Source organism: Pantherophis guttatus, chromosome 1 (assembly GCF_059756535.1).
Source record: "Pantherophis guttatus breed Tessera chromosome 1, ASM5975653v1, whole genome shotgun sequence".
Taxonomy (NCBI): Eukaryota; Metazoa; Chordata; class Lepidosauria; order Squamata; family Colubridae; genus Pantherophis; species Pantherophis guttatus.
Window position 1 is genome coordinate 120539363 of NC_142063.1, and position 23285 is coordinate 120562647.

Sequence of the window (23285 nt, forward strand, 5' to 3'; positions counted from 1 at the left end):
GAATACCTTTCTGGGTACTGAATGAGTGAGGACATAAGGCAGTGGTTCTTAACCATTTCTTCATCAGGGACCCCTTTTAAAATTTTTGTGGCCACCGACACCCCTCCCCCCAGGTCTTAACTCAAGGTTTAAATCATAACATTTCTTCAAGCCTTCATGAACTCCTTGTGATGACATTGCTTCCTCCCCCCCCCCAAGCGTCTCTGACCCCCTGACATAAGGCATTAGGGTGACAGGACATATAGTACTGTGAAATGGGGTGATGGGAGTAGACATAATGTCTTTGCTGTTGTGTTGCCTTCAATCATGCTCAGAAGCAGTGGTGAAATCCACTTACCTTCGCTATTGGTTCAGGAACGGGAGTGCGTGGGAGACACGCCTCTTCTGCACATGTGTGGATAGTAAAAAAATGGGATGTAATGATGTCCCGGTGGGTGGCCCGAGCCTCCCACCGCTGGAGCTACTGGTTCGGCGAGCCAGATAAAACCGGGGGGAGGGGGTTTTTTACTGCTGCTCAGAAGATACATGGTTGCCTGACCATGTAGCCAGACATACCTACCAAATCTGGCAAATGAACCTGCATCTATTAATGAAGTTGCAAGAGCAATTTGTAAAACAAAATGTGGTTAGATTTCATGTTCTTTCGCAAGCTAATCTATTGATGCCCTCTGCTGTTTGGAAGTCAATAACTTCATTATTTCTTTCTGTAAACAGTAAAGATTGTAAGCAGTTTCCAGTACAAAAAAAGGAAGGGGGAAAAAAAAAAGAGAGAGAAAAGAACTGGCACATTATAGAAGAACATCTCCCAAGGACCAAAAGGCCAAATGCAGTTGCCTCTGGAAATGATTGAAATGGAAGTTTGGCTGGACTTGATGTTTACATGGCATTTGTGGAAAAAAAAACACACCTCCCCTGTCCCCTTTTGTTCTACAAGCATTCTTATAGCATGGGGGTTCAATTAAGTGGATATGAGACTTCTCTTAGTTGAGGCCAACTTTCTTTTTTATTATTACTTATTTTAGCACTCAAATAGTTTTTCCACATAAAGGGGCCTCTGGGGATCGGAGGAGCTAGCTGTGTTGGGGAAGAGGCCTTCTTGCTCTTCTAGAGAGCCCCTGTGCTAGGAAGGCAATAGGGAAACATCCTTTTAACTCTTAACTCCCATCCCCCAAAGAATTCCCTGCAATTCATAGTTAATGTTGGCTGAGGAAGAAAACAGCAACCCTCATCGGTTGCTTCAAAATCAAGAACCCTAGTGAAGAAAACTCAGTATTTAAATATTAATGCTAATAACATACCTTTGATTACTTTCTTATGATATGCATGTGTCAGAGTTATTTGTCAACTCTGAGATGATGCAGGGATAAATGGCTAACAAATTCATACCCTGTTTTCCCCAAAATAGGACATCCCCCGATAATAAACCCAATCGGGCTTTTGAGCGCATGGCAATAAGACCAAGCACTTATTTCAGGGTTCAAAAAAATATAAGACAGGGTCTTATTTTTGGGTTAACACGGTATCAAAAGCTAAACCACTCTTATGATCCACAATCCAGGGTTCTTCAGGTCTCTGACTATCACGTGTTCTAGTGGAATTCAGGGCCTTCACACCACAGTTATTTTTTTATATATTTCTTTATCTTAAGAATTAGTCTTTATGTTCTTCATCTTAAGAAGTAGTCATGGCTGCAAGATGTAGTAGGTTTGTTTGTTGATTTAGAGTGGTACCGTGAAACAAACCGATATGAAAGAGATTGCAGAGATGTTTTCTGAACATTGATCTGAAACAACATTTTTTTGGGGGGTGGGAATGTGAAATAGTTCATCTCGTGAGCAAGGTATGCTGGTATTCAAAAGGATATATAATGCAGATCAGTATTATATTTTAGAATGTTAGAAATACCAGTACAAAAATATTCACTGGACTTCTCCATCTCTTTACTGCTTCCTAGAAGATCAGGATGTACTTGGTGTATGTCCGCATACCACCACAGATTTCATTGAATGATTTTGGAGCCATCATACACTCCCTTTCATCATCTTCCCATTCTGAAAATAAAAAGAAGGGAAGACTGAATGAATGTAAGCCTCGTTGAATTTCATAGGATATAAATATAATAGTAATAGGTTTTGGTGGCTAGATGCAACACTTTTTTTTGTGTGCAACTCAAAGATACGATAGGCAAGAGACCGACACAGTGGTTTTCCCCAAACAGGTTGAAATTTCCCATTGGATTTTATTCTACTTTTATTTTTTGTGTAACATTTTTTTTTAATAATTCATGTTTGCTTCTGTTTTCATGGTATTATATAATAGCACATAGGTGCTATTTTTATTAGTACTACAATTACTACTATTATTTGTCAGCCATGCATTGGGATGTTTTTGAAAACTGCCAGTAAAATTTGGTAATAAAAGATGAAAAAAATGGGGTTCAGGATCTCATCAAAGCCCATATTTGTAAATTGCCAGAGTCCTGCCTTATTGTCAAGCACTGTAGTTGTTTTATTTAAAATTGGAAAAAAAAACTAATAAATAAATAAATATTAAGTGTTAAAACTGCAATATCCCCCCTTTTGCTCAGTAATGTTTTCTTATAACACTAGGCCTCTGGCCTTGGCAGCTGATGTTGTCTAGTGAACAAATCCTCTAGAGTACAGCCTTGATAAGCCTTGATTTAATCCTGGGCAGTTGCTTGAGAAAACAAATTTTGACGGGTTCTTACAGTGTGGATCACTCAATCAATGTACATTTTGGATCCTTTCCCAAACACCTATTCTAAAATCTGCCTAAACATTCAGTTACTTTACAGGGAGCAAATAATTTCCATGCACAGATAGAAATGCTCAGCATCAATGTTTGGTGTATTTGGTTTATTTTGGTGTATCAGTGGTTGAGCCAGTTTGGTGTAGTGGTGAGCCAGAGGTGTAGAAACCAGGAGACGGTGAGAGTTCTAGTCCCACCATTGGCATGAAAGCCAACTGGGTGACTTGGAACCAGTCACTCCCTCTCAACTCAACGCACCTCACAGGGTTGTTGTTATGGGTGAAAATGAGGAGGAGGAAGAATTATGTATGTTTGTCCCCTTGAGTTACTTATTAAAGGTGGGATAAAAATCAAGTAAATAAGTAAGTAAGTAAGTAAGTAAAGTACGTAAGTAAATGTGACTGCTGTTAGATGGTAAGAGGGAGGTACCAGTGTTCAGTCGAAATGCATGTTATCTTGCTTTTTTCTGTGTTATGACTGCTAATGTTGGGTCTCCTTTGTGTCTTGCTCTTTTAGGCTGCCACACCTTGCATGCCTGCTGGCAATCATGAGCTGGTAAGTGTGTTTCCTTTTCTTTTTCTTTGTCCCTTGCTTTTATCTATTGTATCTCATTTTTCTGCCCAGAAAATTGCCTAAAGCACTTAATTGTTGAGATGAAAGTAGGTAGGTGAAGTTTAGGAATTAGAAGAGACAACAACTTGTTGGAAAAGTACATATATGCATGCAAACTCTGCTGCAAGTTTGTATGTTCTTCATTTTTAATAGATTTTCCTGAATGTTTCCAAAAATACGATCAATGGAGAAAATACAGAAAACCCCCAGCAACTCCACATTTCATACCAAAGAATTGGCTGCATACAAACAAGATCTGTATATCTTTCCATTAAAACATGAAAACTAAAGAAAAGCAGGAATTTTCCTATACTTGTTTTCAGAATTTAATTACAGATGAATATTGCACAGTTTGCATATTTACTGGTGTACACATATTTTCAGTATGTGTAATGGGTGATGGAAGCACATTTCTCATTATGCAGTAGGGTTTCTAATTGGTCTTCTCTGTCAACCTGCTGGATCTCTCCTATGCGTTATACTTTTTGGTTCTGCAAACAGAATTATACCAATTGAATTCAATTTGGCATCTTGCTTTTGTTATCACATTAGGGCTGTGAAGATTGTCCAGCCGTTATTATATTGGTAAAAACGCAATGACTTATTGTGAACTGTTGAACTGGGCTATTCGAATATTGATCTAGATTTACTCCATGCCAAGGCCTCTTATATGTGGAGTGCCACAAGGGTCGGTCCTCTCGCCCCTTCTGTTCAACATTTATGTGAAGCCGCTGGGTGAGATCATCCGTGGTTTCGGGGTGAAGTACCACCAATACGCTGATGATACTCAGCTGTACATCTCCACCCCGGACCACCCCAATGATGCCCTTGAAGTGATGTCCCGGTGCCTGGAGGCCGTGCGGATCTGGATGGGGAGAAACAGACTCAGGCTCAACCCATCCAAGACCGAGTGGCTGTGGTTTCCGACATCCCGATATAGTCAGTTGGTGCCATCACTGACTATTGGGGGCGAGTCACTGGCCCCCACGAAGAGGGTTCGCAACCTGGGTGTCCTTCTGGACTCACGGCTGTCTTTAGAAGAGCACATGACGGCCGTGGCCAGGGGGACTTTTTATCAGGTCCGCCTGATTCGCCAGTTGCGTCCCTTTCTGGATCGGGACTCGTTAAATACGGTCACTCATGCTCTCGTTACTTCCCGCTTGGACTACTGCAATGCTCTCTACGTGGGGCTCCCCTTGAGGAGCACCCGGAGGCTCCAGCTGGTCCAGAATGCGGCCGCGCGGGTGGTTATGGGAGCGACGTGGCGCTCCCATGTGACCCCCCTCCTGCGCGAGCTGCACTGGCTCCCGGTGGTCTTCCGGGTGCACTTCAAGGTTTTGGTTACCACCTTTAGAGCGCTCCATGGCATCGGACCGGGGTATCTACGAGACCGCCTTCTGCTACCAATAGCCTCTCACCGACCAGTACGCTCCCATAGAGAGGGGCTCCTCAGGGTGCCGTCGGCCAAACAGTGTCGACTGGCGGCCCCCAGGGGGAGAGCCTTCTCTGTGGGGGCACCTACCATCTGGAACGAGCTCCCCCCAGAGATACGGAAGATCCCGGACCTGCGCACGTTTCGCCGTGCTCTCAAAACTTTTCTATTTCAGCAAGCTGGCCTGGCCTAACTCCCATCTTTTAAATTTTTAAATTTTTTAATTCGTGATTTTACAAATTGGGTGTTTTAATCTGTGTTTCGGCCGAAATATTTAATAATTTTAAGGGATTTTTTAATATTTGTATTATCTGTATTTTATCTTGACTGTTCACCGCCCTGAGTCCTTCGGGAGTAGGGCGGTATAGAAATTTGATTAATAAATAAATAAATAAATAAGATAAACAAAGTGGTTAGAACACAATCTAAAACCACAATACTGTACTACTTATTGTTGTGTGGCCTATTGGAAATAAATTCAGATTTATTCCGTTTTATAGAATAATTAGGCAAGATGTGAAACGTATATATTAATGAAATGAGAAATGTCCTATTGGCATAAATTCTGATTTATTCTCGTTTATAGAATAATCAGGGTATGAAAATCATGTATTAATGAAATAAGATTAGGAATAGAGAGTTTTGATCTATCTGTAAAAGTTACCATGTGATCTATATATGGAATTTTATTCCCTAGACTCAAGTCTACTCACATTAATGTTTTCAGTGTTTTTAATTGTCTAGACAAGATGTCCTTAAGCCATTTTTTTAAAAAAAAAGACATCTTTGGTATGTAACTCATAAATTTCACAAAGGAGAGGCACACCATTAATCTTAATTCCTGATTTAGGAACTGAGTAAATTATATGATTCAAGATCTGAGTAAATTATATTAATCCAAACAAAAACTTTTTGAGGAAACTCCCAAAAAAGTAAGAGCATGTTAAAAAAAAAACCCAAACAAAAATGCTTTCTCAACATTCAGGGCTGTAGCTGCTGAATCCTGTTTATTTTAAGTTAAAACAAGAACATTATAAAAATCAGAAGCCTAACCCTGAATAAATCCTGGCTGAGCTTGGTACACAGTAGTTGGAAGTAGTTGGATAAACTGGTTCCAAATACAGATAGTCCTTGATTTACGACCACAATTGAGCCCAAAATTTCTGTTGTTAAGTGAGACATTTGTTAAGTGAGTTTTGCCCCATTTTACATCTTTTCTTGCCACAGTTGTTAAGTGAATCACTGCAGTTGATAAGTTAGTAGCCTGGTTGTTAAGTGAATCTGGTTTCCCTATTGTCAGAAGGTTGCAAAAGGGGATCACATGACCTGGGGACATTGCAACCATCGTAAATATAAGCCAGTTGCCTAGCATCTGAATTTTGATCACATGATCATGAGGATTCTGCAAAGATTGTAACTATGAAAAACGGTCATAAGCCACTTTTTTTCAGTGCCGTTGTAACTTTGAACGGTCACTAACCAAACTGTTGTAAGTTGAGGACTACCTGTAGCTGTTAAAATCCTTAGCATCCAATTGACCAAGGCAAGTGATAGACAATTAGAATATATGGTAATATCCTTCTCTGGTTTAGGAATAATTATAATATTTGCCTCATTAAAACTGAAAAACGGATTTATTTGGGGAAAAAAGTCACTCGGGAAAATAGGAGATTATAGGGCCCAATATACAATATACTGAACCATCGAAGATCAGGAGTTTTCTCCAATTTCATAGATTTATCTGTAGTGACTGTTTCTTAAACTAAGAAAGTGAAGCGAGATTAGTAATCTGGTCCTTGTGATAATTTTACTTTTTGTTAAAAGCAAACTGTCTTGCCATCTTTTGCTGAAGAATGGGAATCTGCACACTATTTGCATCTCCAATAACTGGTACATTTATGTTTGCCTGAAGAATACGTTACATTTGTCTCTCTTTCTCAATATTTCTGCTTTGCTTGATGCAGTATAATAAAATTCTACTTTGGAAGCATAAAGCAGTATTAAGTTCATCTTTAACAGAGATATTGTAACTTTAACTGTAAAATATTGGTCAGGAAATGGGTAGGATAATGAACTAATAATTCAATCAAGCTTGTTGCTTTATTTTATAAGCAGCATATGTGATCATTCAACCTCAGATAAATACTTTGGAGATGGTCTATATCAAAGACAATGATGTAACTGAATCACTGTTAATAAAAAAAAAACTCTGCCATTTCCTGTTCCATCTGTTTAGTAAAGTCTGTATTGTTCAGCAAAGATCAAGGACCATGTAAAGAATGCATGTACTTTTTAAAGCAGATAAAATAGTAAGGATCACAAGAGCATGGATTGAAATTGTAGTAGAATCACATGCTTTAAGTTTAGATACAGAAGAATGAACTATCAGGAAATAATTTAACCAAAAAGAATTTCTCTTATATGGAAGAAAGGAAAGTATATATTCCCTTTGGGGAACACAAAATATTCATTCAGCTAAATTCAGACATGTAGTCTTGGAAAATATTATGAATCCGAGAATATAATTTAGGTAGTGAAATGTTAAGAAAGATTAAAAGTTTGATTTGAATCACTTCCATCTATTACACGGTCTGCTGATTAGTTTACAGATATTCAAAACAATTATGTATTTGTGATTGGACCACAGAAATTAAGTTTTCCTAAATCTTGATGTATGGCAATAAGTATTTAAAAATGACTTATCTTTCTGATACTTTTTCAACAGACAATTTAGAAGATATGTTAATTAAAATGACATTTCTTGAATGTTTAGAATTGTCACTTATGTAAACTTTTTCCCTCCAAACATTCCATAAAAGGGGAAATAGGGATACTATAGAAAACCAAATTCAGTTCTTCTCCTATCCCTTTACTTAAATTTGGTCGATACTTGGACACCAAATCCTTTAATATTCCAGACTGCTGTTAAATAGTTTTAAAACCAACAATAAATAAAAATGGCATGTTACTTTATCCAAGCATACTGCATCTGGATTGCATCAAAAGACAAGCTACTGCTTCCCAAAATAAGAAAAATGCAAAATAATAATAAAATTTAAAATAAATAATAAAATTTAAAATAAAATCTCTTAAGTCCTGTTTTTCTATAGTCAAAAATGTTAGGATATTAGCTAACTGGATGATTAAATATTACAAAAACTATCAGGGAACAGGCAAAATGTTCTATCAATTAGCCCATTAAAATATATGGATTTTTAAAGAAGGTAAATTTAGAAGACAAAAAAGAAAAGCAAGGAAGAGTGAGAGAAAAAAAAGGAAGAAAAGAAATACAGATTGGTTAAAAAAAACCTCTACTGTTTGCAATATTTCCCTTTAGCCAAGGTCATATGAATAGAAAAAGAACATGTAATTAAGAGACAGAGATAAGTTTAAAAGCTTGGATAGAAATAATTATAATAACAGGAAAAAATAAATAATCCTCCCCCTTCTACAGGAACGTAAAAGGATAAGATTATTTTTTATTTACACAGAATTACATATTGTTTTCTAAATGCCTCTTAATAATTATAATTTTAAAAATTGGCTGGGTACTTGGTGAAATATGGAAAATTCTTTTCTCATGCAATATTTCTCATAGTGTTGAACATCTGTGTCATTGAACTTTAGTATAATCAGGGAAAACATAATATGAAATTTATGATCTCCCCTTTCAATTATTCATTGGGATCAGGCCTTCTTGTAAAATGTCATTCCTGACAACAAATATAGGAAACTTCATAATGAATGATTGAGGTTTACCAGTTATACAAATAGGAGAAGCTGGAATGTCCCGAAGCCTCTCTATATCTAGCTGATAATCTTCAGACATAGCTATTACTTCTTGTGTTAAAGCTTCCCTAAAACCACCAGCATACTTGTTACCTGTGGACAAGGACCTGGCTTCTACCTGTCTTTTTGAGGGGATATTTTAGAGTCATTGTTGACTTCTGGTGAACTCTTAGACAAGCCTCTGTAGTTTTCTTGAGATTTTGGAAGTGGTTTGCCTTTGCCTGCTTCCTAGGGCTGAGAAAAAGGGGCTGACCCAAAATCACTTAAGGTAAAGGTTCTCCTCGCACATATATGCTAGTTGTTCCCAACTCTAGGGAGCAGTGCTCATCTCCGTTTCAAAGCCGAAGAGCCAGCATTGTCTGAAGACGTCTCCGTGGTCATGTGGCCGGCATGACTAAATGTCAAAGGTGCATGGAACGCTGTTACCTTCTCACGAAAGGTGGTCCCTATTTTTTTTACTTTTACGTGCTTTCGAACTGCTAGATTGGCAGAAGCTGGGAGAAGTAACGGGAACTCACCCCGTTACGCAGCACTAGGGATTTGAACCGCTGAATTGCCGACCTTTCAATCGACAAGCTCAACATCTTACCCACTGAACCACCATGTCCCCTAAAAAAAAAAAGTCACTTAGCTGGTTTCATACCTAAGGCAGGACTAGAACTCACAGTCTTCCAGGTTCTATCCTAGTGCCTTAGCCCTGCATCAAATGACTTTCTCTACCTGCCTATCTAGAGGTAAGTCACAGGCCTTCCCTTTCAAAGGGAGCTGTCAGTAGGTCAGTCAAAATGCTTCCCTTCCCCATTGAGAGCTATCCGTGATCAGGCAAAATGTTAGTTTCTAAATAAGCAGCAAATTCAATTTTTCCAAGATTTAGTATCACATGTTTCTTCCCGTCCCATTCCTCACAACCTCCAGGCAAAGATTTTTACTACTAGTGATGGTGTCACGTAATTTGTTAGTATCAGCATATTGGTGATGCTTCATGCTGAGCTGACTTCTCCTCAAGTTCATATAGAGGTTACGCAGTAGAGTGGAAAGGGATGATCTCTGAGATAAACCATAAGTGAGCATAAGACATTTGTGGGTGTCTTTTCTCCCATTATCCTGCCTTATATTATCTTCTTAGGAAGAAGTGGAACATGCTCTCCATTCCTAATCCTTGCAGAAAGCCCAGAAGAATATTGTCATCAGTGATATCACCTGGAGGTCTAAAAGGGAGATTTGCACTCTCTCATCCAAAGTTCAGCTGTCATGGTGGGAGTTGGTTTCCATTCCATGTCCAGTTTTGAATCCTGTTCGGAAAAGAACTAGATAAACTGCTTCGACTAGGATACAGTATTCCAATTTTCTGAACAACTTTTCTTTTTTTTTAAAAAAAAGGATGATTGGGGATGAAATACTATTTGCCCAAATCAACTGGATCCTTCCCCCAAAAGACACTTTAATCCAGCTACTGAATTGTGTTTCCTGAAGGATCCAATTTGGGCATCAATTGAGACCCCATATGGTAGAATTCATCCCACAGATCACCCTATCCACTTCCTCAGAATCAAGATGCCAGAATTAATCTCATGTATCCAAGATCTCTGAGTCTTGAGATACCTGTTCAAGGCACAATAGTGAAAAGATAGCCAAAGTAGGTTGTTAGATAAATTAGAGCTGAGTCTTTTTCATTATCCACATGTACATGCTCACACCAGTTGATCATTTAATGGGTGTAATTATTCTATATAGTTCTGGGCAAACTGTATCCCAAGGGCTGATGCTTGTTTCTTGCTTGTCATCCACTTTGGATTTTCCTGCATTTTTCAGTTGTGTGGTAAGTTTGGGCAAGCCCCTTGGAGTGATCTCTTTTATTGAAGGTTGCTGGTATACACATTGGATCTCCTCCTGCCCCAAGGAAATTGGTGCTCCTTTGCAATGTTGCCCTTCTATTATTATTACATTGCATTTCACTAAGTTTAATTTAACAATACTAACGCAATGGGTTTTTAATTTTTTTTTTGCTTCATTTTCATATAGGAAGTGTCCAGCTTTCAAAGGCAGATTCTTTTGGCTGACTATATTCCACTGAGTCTGGGAGGGTGGGGTCTGTCTTAGCAAAAGCTTCAAATTGCTTGGTAACTCTTGCATATTTTAACCACCCACTTCCTGGGCCAATCATATTTTAGGCCCCAGTCTGGTTCTGCCAAGTCTGACTAAAGCAGAGTTTAGCAGTGAAAACGGTGTCCTTGGATCACCCAGGGAGTGGGGCTGGGTGGGATGCATCCTTGGGTCAGCCCCCTTACCAGCTATATAATAGAAAAGCCAATTTTAGAAGAAACCTGAAAATTAAGTATGTCCTTGATTGGGATTACTAATATTCTCTGTTCAGGGGATGAACATTTTCTGACGCTTGCACTTAAAATAAGCACAGCCTTTCATGAGGTGGGAAGCATTTTCACCATGTGGTAGCATTTGGAAACCACAGGATGACAAATTGGATGCTGATGTAGGCTTGCTTAAGCAATGTGTGTTAGATCATTCAGCACAGAATTGAGTAGATCCTGGATTACCAGTCAACAACAACAACAACAACAAAACAGCTTTGCTTTTATTAGTGTGGTTATCCAGGCAAGTTTTTCAGGGAAACTGCAGAGTGCAGATAGAGGTTTTCTGGAGGAATATCATCATCTTTTGGGGGATTCTGCTCCATGCAGTTGAGAGATTGGGTTATTATTCAAGTTGCTGCAAGATACTTAGTTGGTGTTTCAGTTTTGCAAAAGAGCTGAGAAATCTGAAGCAGTCTTAGGATGTTGAGGATACAAAGGGGAGCAGGTGTCTTCAGTGGTTGGTCCATGTGTCACCTCTAGGTGACGCAATTCCTCATTTGCCCCATATCTTTCCAGAAACAGAAAGGGAGGGAGTGGCAGCCCATGTCCTGTGGGTTGCTCTATCTGCATTACAAGATGAACCTGCATGTCAGCCTAGATTCCAATTTAAGGGCCCAGTAAGCATCTTGACCACAACTTCATATCGCAGCTAAGGAAGCAGGCATTTGCTGCTAAAAGAGGGCAACTGTGAATCAGTATCTGCCGCACTATAATCAAAGATATAATGTGCTTTCTCTTAACATATTTATTTGTTATTGCCCTGATAATTGCATAGCAGCAAAATGGAATGGCTTTATTCAGAGGCCATGTATCTTTCATTATTGGAGTTGATAATAAAAAAAAAGAGGTGTCTATCTCAGAAACTCCATTTAGCAATGCAAAGTATAGAAGTAGAATTGCTTTATCTTACAATTATATCAATGAACAGAACAGGTAGAAGAGGCAAAACCCAACTTTTAATGTTCTACTCTGGCAACTTGAGATAAGTGCGTCTCCATTTTTGGTGACTGTATGGAAGTCTTCCAAATATGCTGTGATCCTTTGCCAGAAGCATCTAATTTGGGAAACTGGTTTGCTACCATTGAGATTGTTTTGGGGGATGTAATGGTTTATTTGCAGAAAGAGAACTAGGCAAGTTATCGTATGGAACATGTCTTCTGATGCTTATGGAAAATCTGCTGAAACCCCAGATAAATTCAATGTTCCTCCAAATTCCAACATTTCTTCCCAAAATGTGGCTTTTATTTATGATGCATGAGGGTTTCAAGCTTCTCTTGGCAAGATGCCCTGTAAGGCTATTTCCATAACTGACTTGCTTCTTATTATCTCAGTACAAGATTAATCTTTGTAAACATACTGGCATCTTTAAATATTAAACATGCCAGATGTGGGTCCTTGAGAATACTTTCCAGTATGACATGGAAGTTTATCTGTAGAAGGCACATGCTCTAGTCACTTTGGAACCGTTATTGTGGGTTTGACAAGGAAACGGCGAGATGTTAGAAGTTCTCCTGGAGAACTTGCTCTGGAGATCTGTCCCAAGTCCAAGGGTAACTGTCATGCTCTAATAATATAGACAGAATGTTGTCATGTTGAGAGTTCCTTGACATGAGCAGAGTTCTAATTCTGCTTCCCAACCTAAATAAGGGATTGGTCTTCTTGAAAGCACCTACGGCACCAAATTCCTAATGTTTAGGAACCATGGTTCCCTTAGTAAAGGCTCTTCTCCTGAAATAGACATCCCTTTTCTTTTCTTCCCATCCTGCAGTATTGGCACAGGTCCCTGCCTCCTGTTGTTGAATTTTCACCTGTTTATAATTTACCTGAAAACTCCATGTTGCATGGAGATGAAAGCGATGATCCTATGAGATCAACGCCTCCTCCTGAATTTGTCTTGCATATTTTTAAATGCATAGGGTTGAAATGTATCCGTTCACAGAATTAATCTGTGATTTACAGGGAGAAAAAAAGACCAACATTTTGGGGGGGGGGGGGCGGGCAGGAAAGAATGTCAATTACATTGTGAGTAATTGTAAGCCAAGGCAGGATCACATATTCAGGAACTCAGATCATTACATTTTTCTTGCCTGAAGATGCTTTTAGGGATACTTACATGATAGTGTTCCTACAATCCATATAGGGTGTTTTGAATTGATCTGCGAAATCATCTTCACACCTGCTAATCTCAGGACAATGAAAGCAAACAGGAAACACTGTAATACATTCAAGCCAGCCAATAGGAGGATAGCTAATAAAATTATCAAACGGTTTTATGGTTTTATAGCCAGGCACTGTCCTCAACACATGCAATCATGGTTATTGCTTTTAGTGTAAAGTATAGATACTGTATATGAATGAAGCAGAGCAATTTAATGGCTGGGAGGCAGAATAAGCAGCATACATGCTGGATCAGTGCAAATGTCATGGGTGTAGATGACTTGCTTTGCACTTATTCATGAAATTTATTGGCCATGCAGACAGTGGAGTCCTTTGTATTCTCTGAGCTTGGCTATTTGCTTGCAAAACATTCCATTATCTGACTAGGTAATATCATCAGTGCTAGTTGGTGTGGGGTTTGCTCCCTATTTCTATACAGTAACTTCCCTTGCCAGTGTTGGTGAGGATACGGGTTTTTTTTCCTTGGTAGTTCCTTGATTAGAGTATTGTTTTCTGCTTGATTGGTGTTTATCTCCTTACTGGTTCCTTGATTTGGTTATAGAGCTGTGCTACATATATTCATTTTTGATAGTGCAGACAGTGTTATCTGCTATTTCTAGTCTTCTTATTTTCCTGTTCATTTCCCCACTTTTTTTATCCTTTCCCAGAAAATCTGTTCAAGAGAGGAAAGATAGAATAACTGCCTCATGGCCTTTGTCTGATAGCAACAGGAGCGTTCCGTTTGGAGCATTCCTTTGGTCTTGCATGTCTAAATTTTATTGGTTGGAGTTGAGATATGGAGAGCCTGGCAGGAATTTGCAGGATATTGAGTCAACTCCATCTATTCTTCCATGCAATGGATGCACCTTCATTTTGTGATACATTGTTCTGAACTTCGAACAGAAAGAACAGGAAGGTACTGAGGCTGCAAATAATGAACTTGAACTGAACAAGAATGATAAACACTGACTCAATCCTCCTTCTTACTAGCAGAAGCCAAAGGATTTAGGACTAATTCTGGGGAATTTAAGACATGATTTACAGTAGCTGTAGCAGTGTGCACAAGATGTATGGGCGAAGCAATAGCTGAACTAAAGAAGAATTGACTTGCTTAAAAAAAATAACAATTAAAAGTTTGATAAACTAGCTATGAGGAAAATCTTACAAAAGAGGCCTTAATGTATGCACACAACAGGGAATTTTAAAACACTAAGTGGAACCTGGAACTGTTGCAGAATTTAATGTGTAAAGCTTTATTTTTAGTATTTCCATTTTAACCAAGACTCTGACAGCACAGCACATAAACCACAGAAAACACTGGGCCATTGAAAGCCTCCAAATATCTTTAGGCATGGTTGACATTTTATGATTGCTGGCTTGGAGAAGTACAAGTACCTTCAATACCAGTGAGCCCAAGTGCTTTTGTTATTTGTATCAACTGAGCAAAGAGGAACCAGTTTTTAGAAGTAGTTTGGGTGAGCTAGGACCGCATGCAACTTTACATCATCAAACTTCAGGTGGTTAATTGCATTATGCATGGAACATTTAACAACATTCTGGGCAAAGAACCAAGCAGAAGCCTCTTGAAAGGAAGAAATTGTATTTATTTGCTTACTGATTTGTTTTGTTAAAGTAATGATTTTGTAATTACCGTAACTGTCAAGATGGTTTTTAATAAACCATCTTTTAGGTATTAATTTTAATATTACTCATGCTTTGACTGCTATGAGTGCATTATTAAAAAAGGCAATAGCATCTCATAAATATCCCAGAGAAACAATATCTGAGTTATATTACAATGAAATTAAAGGACAGCTGAAAGAATAAGAGAAATGGTTTGGTTAGCCAATAATAAAGCTACTTCCAAATAAAATGGTCTTAAATATTGTTCTAATATCTGAAAAGAAGCTGCCAGACTGCTATAGTTCCATTGTAAAACAAAACCATTGCAAAAAGTCCTAAATTCAATTCCTTCTTTTTAAATAATTTTATTAAAAGTATTTTTGAAAGAAGAATAAAAACTAATACAAGTTAATAAAAAGAAAGAAAACAAAGAGAAAGCTAAAAGTGAAAGAAAAAGAAAGAGAAAGAAAGAAAGAAAGAATATAAAGAAGTGGCTTCTTTATATTTTTTTATTATTTTTCTAAATTCAGTTCCTGAACTTTCTAACTAAAAACTGAGAGATCCTTCAAACTGAAACCCTGAAATACCATTCATGGTAGTGCTGACAGCATTAGGCTAGAATGGATCAAAAGTCTGGCAAGGCATCTTTCTAAATTTCTTGTCATGCATTTCAGCTGCCCATGGAAATAGTTTTGCAGAAACTTTTCAAATTGGGTGGCATGCACATAAAGTAAAAAAGTGAATAAACAAATGCCCTCATCCTCATAACCTACATAACTGGGATTAACCTAATGAGTAAAAAACAGCCCAGAATATGGAAGACTACTTCAGTTTACAACAGAGAAGTTGCACTAGATAAAGAGAAATTCCCATAATAGAAGGAATGCTTCTATGTTTTTTGTAAAGCCTTTCAATGTTTGTAGGGTGAAGAGAGAGAGAACCTCAGGTTAGCCATCTTTTCAGAGTTAAGATAACATGAAATGTCTTGATCAAGGAATAGTAACCACAATTATGTTTCAGGCTTAATATTATAAAAGGTTGTTCTTGCCTGCAGCATCTTTAAATTATCTGTTTAAGGATACCATATGTATGAGCTTTGTAAATGCTACTCATATTGAGGGAGAACTTGGGGTAATCAGGCAGTCTGAAAAAACAGAAAGCATTTGGTATAGTCAGCCGAAAAACATTTGCAGGTTTATGGGTAATATTTTTAAACAGGCTTTTCCCATTTGTGTTACCCCACTTATTCCCAGGTATCTTGCAATATGATTTTGGATTTTAGAGAGTCCTCATGTTCTACCACCTCTTATTATATTCAACAACACAGTATCAGAAGTAGAATCCTTTCAGGTTTTTGGGTTCTATAATCTCCCAGGACTCAAAATGGACACCTAAGATTAGAACCATCATTACAAAGGCACAACAAAGAATGTTATTCCTGCATCAACTGAAGAGGTTCAGGCTGCCCCAGGAGCTATTAATAAAGTTCTATAGGAGGTATTATTGAGTCTGTCATTTGTACTTCTATAACTGTCTGGTTTGGTATAGCAACTAAACAGGACAGGTACAGACTCCAACAGATAGTTAGGACTACAAAAAAAAAAGTTGTAACCAGCCTGCCTTCCATAGACCTGAATATTTCGAGGGTAAGAAGGAGGAGCTGAGAAAATATCTACAGACCCCTCACATCCTGTTTCAACTTTTCCCCTCAGGACGCTTCTATAGGGCATTGCATGCCAAAACAACTAGACGCAGGCAGGTTTTCTCTCGTGCCATCACTCTGCTGAACACCTAATCCTCACAATATTGTTCTATGTCAAAACCCATGTTATCTGACTGTAGTATTATTATCCTTCTCGTCTCCTCTACTACCCCTTCTTATTGATATCATTGTTATGATTATTATTACTCTGTTGCTTTGCATGTACATTGAGAGCTTTTGCACTAGAGACAATTTCCTTGTGTATCCAATCTCTGTTGGCCAAATCCTATTCTATTCTATTCTATTCTATTCTATTCTATTCTATTCTATTCTATTCTATTCTATTCTATTCTATTCTATTCTATTCTATTCTATTCTATTCTATTCCATTCCATTCCATTCCATTCCATTCCATTCCATTCCATTCCACCCCACCCCACCCCACCCCACCCCACCCCACCACATCCATAAAAATATGGATTTTATTGTTGGATTTTCTTATTTGTAAATGGATGTCATTGTTCACAAAATAGCTGGTTTTCTAAAGGGGGGAGAAACTCCCCTTATTGTAGGTCACAGTTGTGTCAGATTGGGCACGCCTTATTATAAACTTTGACTGGCATAAGTGAAGATAAGGAATTAAGTTGTTTTGAAGTAAATTTTTCAATAGTCACAAAATTCCCTCCAGTTTTGTACTGTCTGTTCTGACCTAGCAGTAGTTTTCTAAATTCTCAACATTAACCCCAAGTTGTTTTTAACTGGACAAACTTGGGACTGAACCTGCAAGCGAACCAAATACTGTGCATAATGCTTTACCCATAAAAGGAGAAGCATGCTCTTGCTCCTGGAAATAGGGCTTATTTCTGTACTGCCACAGCATCTCAGGACAAACAGTGTTGTAGAAATGCCAAAACCTGTGCTTGCTGTGCTGTTATCCCACTTTACCATGCATTCAATCTGCAAACATAATAGTCTGAGCTCAGCCATCCGGCTGTTTAAAAATACCCATGTGGGTAGAGTTGTAGTGTTTTGTAATCAATGATCGGGAGCTTTTAGAAACAAACTCTTCCAGTTTTCTAGGACATCAGTTATGTGCCATTTTTTTAAAAAAAAAAACCAGAATTACAAGTATTTTAACCAACTCTGCTAAGCCTCTGGCTTGGGGTTTTAAATTTTTTTTGCTGCCAAAGCCAACTGCAGGAAACCACCAGAGCCTTCGAACAAATTTGATGGCTTGCACTTCCTCAAAGGAAGGGCTGAAGAAGCTAAGAGCCTAATGAGCTGAATTGTTTTATAACCTTAAAAAATAAACATGTCAATGAGAGATCCAAGTTGATCCCACCTCCTAAAGATATTAGCAAAGCAAAGCAAAGAGAAGATTTGAAGATGAGGATTCAGATGAGGGTCATGTACTGGAGAAAATAATTCGTGCCCCTGTTCATGCCAATAAAACTGCCCTTTTTAAAAGATAGATGCCACATGGGACTTTTAATGCAGAGACTTCTGCATTCTGTGGAATGCAGAAAAATAGAAAAGGCAGAGATACAGGGACTTTTGTGATAGAGTACAAGAGATAAGGAGTTGCTGGCAAAATTGGAGCAGAAAGAGAAGTGGTACTGTAGAGAGAAAAAGAGCATGGCGGAGAATTTGGAGGTGTGGTATTTCCTGAGGGTGAAGGAACCAAAGAAGAAGGACTATGGAAGGGAGTTGTTGAGGGCAACTAGATCAGGTTGAACTTAGAGAGAAATGGCAGAAAATGGACCAGCCAGAAAATACAGAGTTAAAATTGTAGCAAAAGCCTTTACACAGTTATACAGTAAGGCCCCTTTTGACCTCATACATGTTTAAAAGTGGTTTGGATGATTTGTATTGCACTCAACATTAACTTCCTCTCTATCCTTTAAAATTGAACTTTTGTCATTAACTAGGGAGCTTGGCCAGCTTCCAGGGATTCCTGACCTTTTGAATCTCCTTCCACAGCTACAGGAGGGAAGAGGGATGTAGGAAAGTTGTATGGGAACTTGAAAAGTTTGTTTTATAAACATGCAAGGAAGTTTTACATTTGAACTTGGCTTTCATGCTTTCTTTGTTTTTCTTCTCTGTGCAGCCATCCACCGAAGAGAGCCCTGCAAAGCATGTAGATACCCCGGTAAGTTTCTCTCTTCTAGATTTTGTAGTGATTGATGCTACATTTTTTCTGTTCCATGTCAAATAGCTCCCCATCTAATTTTCTACAACCACATTAGTCTTTCTGGCTATGAGAGCTGCCCAAATCCCTGGTTTGTACAGCTATTTTAGCCTTTCCTTTGTGTTATCATGTTTCTAACCCATTTAGCAACAAAACTACATCTTATTTTCCAGTTAAACTGAGCGGTGGTGCTGGAGACTGCCCCAAAGGCCTGTCAACAATAGTGTAGCTCTTTGGTCTAGCATCAGGAGTGAAACATTTAGTGCTAAACAATTTGCAAATGATATGAGTTAGGAAATGGCAAGTGATATGACTTAGGAAATGGTTTTTCAAACATTGCATTAAAATCAGCTTAATTGAATCCATCTTAATTTATTTACATTTTCACTGTACTTTGCCTTGCTTTTCCACTCTTAGGAAATGGAAGATGGAAATTGATTAAAAAACAAAAGCAAGAATATATAAATAGTTAAAAATCTGATTAAAGCAGCAACTAAAATCATGATTAATTTGATGCATTAATTCATTTAATTAGCCCAAATGAAATAATCTTTCATTTAGTCTATAAATCCAATCTGAAGGGAAAGGTTTTGCCTTCTTTCCTAAAGATGGAGAAATTGCGGAATAAGCGTAATTCCCAAAAGAGCTATTCCTAGTCTGGGAAGAATGCAAGGGAAACCCAGCTAGCACAATTTAAACCCAGCTCCTAACTCAAGATTCAGTATATATAACTTTACTTAAAATCATTACAAGTTGAGTTTATTAACAGTTATGTTCGGAAGAGCCATCTTGAATTTTGTGTTTCTCATTTTCCCCAAAAATGATTTGGAAAGTAGTGTCTTGGATCTTGCATAAACCAGAGCCCTTCACTTTTCTGTTCTTCATTAAAGCAGACTATTTTTTCAGACTTTCAGACACAGCTTTTTTTTTTTAGGTTGGCACAGAAACTTGAAAAATTATGGGCTGCTTTTATGAAGAGCAGAGAGGTGCTGAGCTCAAGTTTATGCAAGGCATTCTTCCCAAATTATTTTGAAGCATGAACAGTCCTAATTTATTTAGTGAATGTATCATAAATCATGAATGTATTATAAATCTTCATTGAAATAGACTAGAACTGTAGCATCACGTTCTAAATAGAAAATGCAACATTGTTTTTCCAATGACAGTGCAATAAAATCGTCCTCACATATTCTGAACATAATATTCACTGATTTGGGAAGAAATTTAAGGAATTCAGCATGGAGAGCCCAGAAAATACTTACAAAGAAACCAGAAGTCAAGTACACTGACCCCTAGGTCTTATATTCACTCCATTACTGCCTACATTCACTCTATTACTGCAAGAAACGAAAGCTATTAATAACAGAATAACAGAGTTGGAAGGGGCCTTGGAGGTCTTCTAGTCCAACTCCATGCTCAAACAGGAGACCGTACACCATTCTGGACAAATGGTTGTCCAATTTCTTCCTAAAAATATTCAGTGATGGAGGACCCACAACTTCTGAAGGCAAGCCATTCTACTGATTAATTGTTCCCACTGTCAGGAAATTCTCCTTAGTTCTAGATTGGATCTTTCCTTGATAAGTTTCTGTCTGTTACTTCTTGTCTTGCCTTCGAGTGCTTTGGAGAATCAGTTAACCCCCTCTTCTTTGTGACAGCCCCTAAATATTAGAAGATTGCTATCATGGCATCCCTAGTCCTTCTCTTCATTAGACTAGACATACCCAATACTTACTTTCTTCATATGTTTTAGCCTCCAGTCCCCTAATCATCATTGTTGATCTTCTCTGTTCTTTTTCTAGAGTCTTAGCATCTTTTTGTATCATGGTGACCAAAACTGGATGGAATATTCCTAGTATGGTCTTACCAGTGGGGTATATAACAGTATTATCACTTCTCATGATCTTGATACAGCTCTCCATTGATGCAGCCTAGGAATGCATTGGCTTTTTTTGGTAGCTGCAGCACACTGCTGGCTCTTATTTAAGTGGTTGTCCACTAGGACTCCTAGATCCCTCCCAGCTGATATTGCAATAGTACTGAATTGTTGTTGATTTTTTTTTTGCTTGATAATATTGTTCAGTTCAGAATTCTGAAAGTGATATTTTTTCACTATTGATTATGTACCGTCAAGCCATTCTCAACATTTTAGCAACCATATTTTTTTCATTCTTCATCCGAGAAATATCAACCTTGAAAATGTCATTGTCAAAATACATTGAAAAATAGTTCCCAAGGCACTTAGCAGCTAGCTAAAAGCTCCTCTGGGTGGTCTAGTTGGATGTAGCTGTAATAACTGGTAGGGAATGGAAATTCACTAAGGTATCTTTTATAACTAGATAAGCGCAAGAAACATTTTTTTTCTCTAGTTACAGAATTAGCCAGTACAATCTGTGATTTCCTGCTCTAAAGAAGGAAGTATGAAAAGAGAAAAGGCTCGGTCTTTTGAAATGTAACATCTGGACCCATTCTGAGAGGATGGAAATTTCTTGAGAGTCAAGGAGTGTCTGGAAACAAAACTGTTTTTCTTTGAGAAGAAATGAAAAACATCTTGCCTTAAGCCCAATGTCCTTCTTCAAGGACTAGAGTATGAAAAGGCATTCTCTGGGAGAAGAGCCATCCGTTTGCTTGAGAAAAATTATTCATTTATGTAGACAATTTATACAGCTGCTATTGTAAATACATAATTCTGGGTGGTGAATATTCCATACAAAACAATATTAAAAAAACCCAAAAAAACTCCACCCCCATAAAGCATTTAAAGTACTCTTATATAAGAAAAGGCAACCCAGGGCACTATATACCAATTCAATAAAAATAAAGACATGTATACAGGTAGCTCAGTGGTGGGATTCAAATAATTTAACAACTGGTTCTCTGCCCTAATGATTTCTTCCAACAACCAGTTCACCAAACTGCTCAGAAAGTTAACAACCGGTTCTCCCGAAGTGGTGTGAACTGGCTGAATCCCACCACTGAGGTAGCTCCTTGCTTATCAACCATTCGTTCAGCAACCATTTGAAGTTATGACAATGCTGAAAAAGGAGACTTGCAACCTTGATATTCTGGTTGCCCCAGAACTCCTGCAGTCTTGTGATTGTGATCTGGGGGACTTGGCAACCGCCTTGCACTCAGGATCCCCATTTGCAACCTCCCTTCACAAGCAAAATCAATTGTGACACTAGCTGGGAAGATTGCAAGTCCCTTACCGTGCCTTGCCTGCCTGCTGGGTTGCTTGCAAGTTACCTGGGACTTGCTTAATGATCTGTGGTCCTTACTTAACAGCAGCGATGGAGAGTGCAGGGATTGCTGTTGCTAAGTGATGTGATCATGTGACAACTCAACTTTATGACCGCATTGCTTAGCAGTGGAATTTCTGGTCCCGATTTCCATAGTTAACTGAGGACTACCTGCATTGGGTCCCTTAACATTCTGACTATAATGTTTGTGGGGAGGGGGGCGGAGCTGGATTTTAGCAGCTTTCCAGATGTCCAGAAGGGTTGTGACTTAGACTTTCACCTAAAGGCTGCCTAAAGATTGGTAGGTTAGGTTAGCAGAGCTCTTGCATTACTGCTGACTGTTCTTGTGGGATGTTATGTTTTTGCCACTCCGGATAAGCATATCTAATCATTTGCAGTTGTCTTGGTATCACAGGACCTTTGATTGTATCGCTTGGGGAAGGAGGGGATGAGTTGGCTGCTACAGCTCATGAGATTCCTTTTTTCTTTTCTTGGCAATCTATCCAAATGTTTAACAATTGAAGAAGCTAAAATGAAATCATGTGGATGTGAACTGAGCAGGGCTTCTGTGTGCTGTGGAAAATAAGAATTCTCTGGTGCTGACTCTTTTATATATTAGATATGTAACCTGTAAACATCAACAGAAGCTCCACTGTAAGTTTGTTGTCATCAGCATCTCTGGTCTATTAGCATCATCTTTGAAGAGCACTGTTCTAATTTGACATGTGATAGTTCATGCTGTTCATTTGCCTGGTTAACAACAGAGTCTCATCTGTTTCTGTTTTTATTCAGTGTGGTTGATATATAAATTCATCGGTTCTAAGGCAGCGTGTTACGGTTTCTTTGTAAGGAAAGCACCAGAGAAAAAAGCTTTGGCCTACCCATATTTACCTGCAATTGTAGTGGCTTCAGTCTAGGAAGCATCTTGTAAGAACCTGATAAAAGAAGATTGCCCTTCCCTCTTCTCTGGTGCACCTCTTAGGAATTCTTGATAAAGTGTTGAGTAGGGATGGCAGAACTATGAAGAATTGAGCTCAGTCATCTGTCAGCAGAAAAAAATACCATTGATCCAATGAAAACAGCATTTTTTATCTCCATTACTTTGAAGTGAAAGTACAACATAGCCAGTTTAGCCTGATACTTGGGCAGATAATCCTACAGCTTCCATTGCTTGCTTCAGTATATTTCTGGTCTTTCATTAATTATATCATGCTTTTGGCCATGAGATGAGACATCATGCTTTTTTTTTTTTTAATTTGATTTATATGCCACCCTTCTCCGGAGACTCAGGGCGGCATACAATGCGTTAAGCAATAGCCTTGATACTTTTGTATATTTATACAAAGTCATCTTATTGCCCCCACAAACTGGGTCCTCAATTTACCTACCTTAGAAAGGATGG

The 23285-nt window shown here is 38.4% G+C and overlaps 1 protein-coding gene across 22 annotated transcripts in view; it reads left to right on the top strand.

Moving 5' to 3' along the window:
- The window catches only part of TNS1 (tensin 1), a 398798-nt gene that overhangs the window by 257107 nt on the left and 118406 nt on the right, over window positions 1-23285 (top strand). For all 22 annotated transcript variants that reach the window (XM_087881674.1, XM_034421770.3, XM_087881677.1 and 19 more), the window contains 2 exons: window positions 3286-3324; window positions 18564-18605. In XM_087881674.1, the coding sequence (XP_087737800.1) occupies window positions 3286-3324; window positions 18564-18605 (81 nt within the window). The remainder of the gene's footprint in view (window positions 1-3285; window positions 3325-18563; window positions 18606-23285) is intronic.